The sequence below is a fragment of the Mandrillus leucophaeus genome, unplaced genomic scaffold (genome assembly GCF_000951045.1).
Source record: "Mandrillus leucophaeus isolate KB7577 unplaced genomic scaffold, Mleu.le_1.0 Scaffold9, whole genome shotgun sequence".
In the NCBI taxonomy this organism is placed as follows: Eukaryota; Metazoa; Chordata; class Mammalia; order Primates; family Cercopithecidae; genus Mandrillus; species Mandrillus leucophaeus.
This window is the reverse complement of record NW_012109807.1, coordinates 6,770,413-6,776,373: the sequence shown is the minus strand read 5'-3', so window position 1 is coordinate 6,776,373 and position 5,961 is coordinate 6,770,413. Positions and strand designations below refer to the sequence as shown.

General features: G+C 43.1%; 1 protein-coding gene across 2 annotated transcripts in view; it reads right to left on the bottom strand.

Annotated features, from left to right (window-relative positions):
• Positions 1–5,489, bottom strand: part of TXNDC9 (thioredoxin domain containing 9) — a 37,440-nt gene extending 31,951 nt beyond the window's left edge. For both annotated transcript variants that reach the window (XM_011969609.1, XM_011969608.1), the window contains exons 1-2: positions 5,261–5,489; positions 2,066–2,286 (exon numbers count right to left, since the gene is read on the bottom strand). In XM_011969609.1, coding sequence (XP_011824999.1) covers positions 2,066–2,254 — 189 coding nt within the window. In that variant the 5' untranslated portion in view covers positions 2,255–2,286; positions 5,261–5,489. The remainder of the gene's footprint in view (positions 1–2,065; positions 2,287–5,260) is intronic.
• Positions 5,490–5,961: the final 472 nt, after the last annotated feature.

The window sequence follows — 5,961 nt, the reverse complement described above, 5'->3', positions numbered from 1 at the left end:
GCCGGTTTGCCTTAGTTGGTTTTAATTATAAATACTCAGACCACTGTTTTGAACTGCCAAAAAAGTTCCTGTAAGACATGATTTAATGTATGTTCATCACTGCGAATCCGGTGAATTCAGTCTCTCTGCAAAAATATCCTAGTTACAAATAATTATTTGTAGTTGCACATTAGCAATTAGTACTTAAATGTGACCATGAAATATGAGTTTGTGGTAGAACCTAAACATATATTACCTTAAATTCCAATAATCCGTCCTCTGTATACTAATTATCAGCCCTATACTATGAAAAGGAGCCAATTGGGCCTGGTGTGTGGTGGCTCATGCCTGTAATCCCAGCACTTTGGGAGGCCGAGGCAGGCGGATCACTTGAGGTCAGAGTTCGAGACCAGCCTGACCAGCATGGTGAAACCTTGTCTCCACTAAAACACAAAAATTAGCTGGGCATGGTGGTGGGCACCTGTAATCTCAGCTACTTGGGAGGTCAAGGCAGGATGGGCAATAGACTGAGACTCCCTCTCAAAAAATAAAAAAGAAAAAGAAAAAGAAAAGCAGTCTATTTTCTAAAATAGGGTACATGTAAAAGCCATATAACATACTCTACTTTAGAAAACTCAAAATGTAAAAATTTGGACTCATTCATAAAAGATTTCCTTTTGTAGTAACTCTTCTAAACATATCAACTCTTCTAAACATGAGAGTGTAAACATATAAAGTGATGCTACAGCAATACAAACAAAACTCCTTCTCTTTTTTTTTTTTGTGGGGGAACTGGGTCTTGCTTTATCGTCCAGGCTGGAGTGCAGTAGCATAATCTCAACTCACTGCAACCTCCACCTCCCAAGTTCAAGAGATTCTCTTGTCTCAGCCTCCTGAGTAGCTGGGACTACAGGCACATGCCACCACACCTGGCTAATTTTTGTATTTTTAGTAGAGACAGGGTTTCACCATGTTGGCCAGGCTGGTCCTGAACTCCCAACCTCAGGTTGCCTGCCCGCCTTGGCCTCCCAAAGTGTTGGGATTACGGATGTGAGCCACCATGCCCAGTCAAAACTCTCTATTTCTTCAGAAAAGTTAAGCCTCATGTTTAAGTCACAGGCAACTGAAAAGGAACCAGAGTTGGTGATAATGTATTTCCATGTAACCCAATGGAAAAATGTTTTAATCAAAATTCAATTTATAGAATTTGGCCGGGTGCGGTGGCTCACGCTTGTAATTCCATCGCCAACCTGGGAGGCTAAGGTTGGTGGATTACTTGAAGTCAGAAATTCCAGGGCAGTCTGGCCAATATGGTGAAACCCCGTCTCTACTAAAAATACAAAAATTAGCCGGGCGTGTGATGTGCGCCTGTAGTCCCAGCTACTCGGGTGGCTGAGGCAGGAGAATTGCTTGAACCCGGGAAGCGGAAGTTGCAGTGAGTCGAGATGACACCATTGCACTCCAGCCAGGGTGTCACAGCGAGACTCTAGCTCAAAAACAAGAAAAGAAATTCAATTTACAGAATTTAATCCGTTGGTTTCAATCCGAGTTTACAACTCTGTGTTTATTCTACACAAACATTCTAAGGGGCAACGAGGATAGAGCTGTGACCACCTTTCTTTGTTACAAAGCATGCATTCTTTTGAACATGCCACATAATTAAATATTTCATTGGAAATGCCTGAAATAATTTTTTCAACATAAACTGACTTAATAGCTCTTATCTCACCTGTCTTATCTTGTTTGCTTTGAAAACAGCTAAATTTTGATAGGCTTTAACATTACCTGAAATGGAAACCAATGACTCCCTAGCCCTCCATTCAACCACACAAATCCAAGCTCAGAAAAACGATCTTGGGCAGATCTTTCTTTTACTCGACTGTGGATTCACATAGAGATTGGGCTAATTTTGAATGTGTCTTTAAAACATATTTTTTTCTGGGCAAAATTTTAACAGTAATAGGTACTCTAAATTCCCAAAACCCTAAAAACAAAGAACGAAATGTAACTACTACGGCACATGGATATATAAGTTGTTAGGCGCATACTGTTATAGCAATTTCAGAAAGCAGAGCAGAGAGGTTACTTGTTTCTGCTGTTGAGCTTTCCTTAGGGCCTCAAGTCTCTTTTCTTTCAGGCGTTCCAATTCATCCTCATCCATCTGATCCAGTTTTTGAATTTCAGAATCCAAATGTTCTTCCACTAGTTTGGTTGTCTGAAGCAGCTGATTCTCCAGGACTTTGGAAAACATGTCAACAGACGCATCAGCTTCCATTCTTCCGAATGGTGCAGAGTTCAGCCTGGGTGCTGGGGAGAAGATTTACAAACTATATTTTAAAAAATACAAACAATAAGCAAGCTTTTCTCTACCATTTTCTTTCTTTTTTTTTTTTTTTGAGACGGAGTCTCGCTCTGTCCCCCTGGCTGAAGTGCAGTGGCAGGATCTCGGCTCACTGTAAGCTCCGCCTCCCAGGATCATGACATTCTCCTGCCTCAGCCTCCTGAGTAGCTGGGACTACAGGCGCCCACCACCACGCCCAGCTAAATTTTTTGTATTTTTAGTAGAGACGGGGTTTCACCGTGTTAGCCAGGATGGTCTTGATCTCCTGACCTCGTGATTTGCCCGCCTTGGCCTCCCAAAGTGCTGGGATTACAGGCATGAGCCACTGTGCCCGGCCTTCTCTACCATTTTCAAAAATTCTGGCACGTGTATGTCTACTCTATGGAGTATTCTAACGACATCCAAGCCCCTGATGTTGGGCTTAAGAATTTTTATGTGTTTTTAAATTTAATTTTCAATAGGTTCTAGTCACACACTCAAAAACCACTTATAGCAAATTTAGGGTGCTTCTGATTTAGCGTATGTTCTACTACACTAAAGCCAAGGCAAGTCTTTAAGACCATCACCAAACCACAGATAAATGAGTTGTGAAGTTATACCTAGTGATATATACTGATAATCAGTGTTCTTTACCAATGGGTAAGAGAAGTCTGAAACAACTGTCAACAATAGAAAGGTATACCTACTGAGATTTTACACACACACACACACACACATATATATATATATTTAACCTTACTGAAACACACAGAGTAGAGTTGAGCAAAACACATATTTTTTCATGGCTGTTGCCCAAATGAGCTTCATTTAACTCCTAAGACGTCTTATTACCACTTATGTAAAGAACAGTGCCTGGTGTTCCCTAAGCATTAATATCCATTCCTGTTCTCCCATTACCTAACAAAAAAAAATCTGAGGCCACAAAAATTAATACTGGTTTCCATTTACTGACAGTGTTCTTAACTTTGATGTAAAACACTCCAAATACTTTTTAAAACTTTGGTTTTTTTTTTTCCATCATCACTCCTCTGTACAAAATAAGAGTTTCAAAACAGAACTCATTCAGATTAGAAACGAAGACCTATCTCAATTAGAGTCATGCATCACTTAACAATGGGAATACATCCTAGGCTGGGCGCTATGGCTCACGTCCATAATCCCAGCACTTTGGGAGGCCAAGGTGGGCAGATCACTTGAGTTCAGGAGTTTGAGACCAGCATGGGAAACATGATGAAACCCTGTCTCTACTACAAATTGAAAAATTAGCCAGGCCTGGTGGTGTGTGCCGGTAGTCCCAGCTACTAGGGACGCTGAGGTGGGAGGAGGATAGCTTGAACCTAGGAGGCGGAGGTTGCAGTGGGCTGAGGTTGCACCACTTGCACTCCACCCTGGGCGACAGAGTCAGACCCTGTCTCAAAAAACAAAACCCAAAAACCCACAAAAAATGGGAATACATTCTAAGAAATGTGTCATTAGGTGATTCTGATACTGTTTCAAACATTATAGACTGTATTTACACAAACCCAGATGGTACAGCCTGCTACACACCTAGGCTATACCATACAGCCTATTACTCCTAGTACAAATCTGTACAGCATGTGACTGTATTGAATACTGCAGGCAACTGTAACATAATGGCATTTACGTATCTAAACAAAGAAAAGGTACAATAAATACAGTATTATAATCTCATAAAACTGAAATGTCCTTAAGTGGCACATGACTACATATTTTTAAAACAATGGAGTATTTTGTAGGAGAAATTTTATACCAACAATTAGAGGGCAATTTTATGTGTATCTCAGGATTATTACTGCAGAAATGATTTATAATTTGCCTATTAAAGCAGGAGACTGTTGCATGTCAATAAACTATGATGCATTTGCAAATAATACCTAAGCACCCCAAACTTGATAATAAACTGTGAATTCATTCACTCAGCTTCTGACACAGATCCTGACCCACACAGGCCCTCTATCAACGTTGAGCTGAAGAGAAATATTCTTGCAAACTTCAGTTCTGATTCCTTTTTCTTTACAGGAAAAGCATTTGAAAAGGATACTTGATTTCATCTTTGTATCTCCATAGAACACAGCAGGTACTCAATACACATGTATTTAACCTTGAATGAACACGTGTCTAACTTCCATTCAAATTACTACACTGCTAAGTTTCAAAAGTATTTGAGTTTAAAAAAACAAATTGTAAGCTCCTCGCTGAGTGCTATGAAATTGGAAAGGTGCTGTATTTCAAACACAGCAAAGATTTCCACACTCCCTACCACCCAAGAAAAATGTCAGTAGTACTGTGACCCTCGGTGAGGAAGCTGGAAGGAGAAAATAAGATACTGAATTGCACGTTGGAAGCTGTGCTCCAGGGATAAGCACAGAGAATGCTTATCCCTGCAATTTTATAGGATGAGGCCAGAATTTAATTATGGGATAACTGGAAACAGATGCGATTAAGAAGCGCTATTCTGGGTGTAGGTGCTGGTGGTTAGAGCATGGAGAACGGGGTAAAGAGACGATGCAATCCCCCGTTAGCTTTTCATTCTTCAAATCACAGCCTCTGATTCTTCCTTTTTACAGCTCCGCAGGAACGGTGGGACGGGACACCGCGCGTCCTCAAATTCCCTAGTCATTTCCTGGACACCCTTACAGGTATCCACCAAAACAATCAAGGGGCCTGGTCCTTAACCGAACCCCAGGTACCTCCCCAGTGGCATCCCGACCACTCCCTGAGCCCGGGGAGACACAGGAAGCCACAGTCCCGGCTGCCTCAACTTCGACGCCTCCTGGTGCGCATGCGCAAGAGCCTCCGCCAGGACCCCGACACCGGTGCTGGGGCGGCGCCCCTCCTCCGCTCCGGATGTGGAGCAGCAACATGTTCACCAGCACGCGGACGTGGTGGTCGGATTTTTCTCACTACCCTCTGCCTCACCTGAGCTCTCGGTGACGTCTGAGAAGTGAGACAGCAGCAGTTTCAAAAGAGAGGTCCACTCCGGCTTTTGCCTTGCAGTAGCTGCCGGCGGCTGCAAACCGGCCGTCACATCCGCCTCCCTATTGGCTGCGGACCTCTCGCGATATCACCTTGGACGCCAGAGGAAGGGGCAGGCGGGCGGCTGCCGGACAATTCTGCGCGTGCGCCTCCCGCCCAGCAGCCCGTAACCGGAGGTGTCTGACCCTTGCTTTCCTCCCGGTACACGGCCGAACTGGAAGGCCGCAAAGCATGGTGGGAGTTGCAGTTTCTTAGTGCGCAGGCTGGCGTGGCCGGACTTTCTCAGGACAGTGCTTCGGTACTCACCGTCCAGTGCGCGAGACTGGAAATGAGACAGCTGTGCTCTCGCTCAGCAGTGACGCTTGAACTGCGTTACCATTCTGTTAGTGTTGAATAAACATTTTTCTTTTTTTTTGTTTTGTGTTTTTTGTTTTCTTTTAACATTTTTCTTAAAGTCGAGACATAAACATATACAGCACGATTAACTTTTACATAGTTAAAACCCAAAATATCACCGGCCATATCCAGATATAGAACATTTTCCACCACCCCTGTAGGTTCCCTCTTGACTCTTCTAAACACAGGAATGAACTCGCCCTCGCTTTGAGGGTAAAGATGAAGACCTATGTTAGGGAATTGATCGG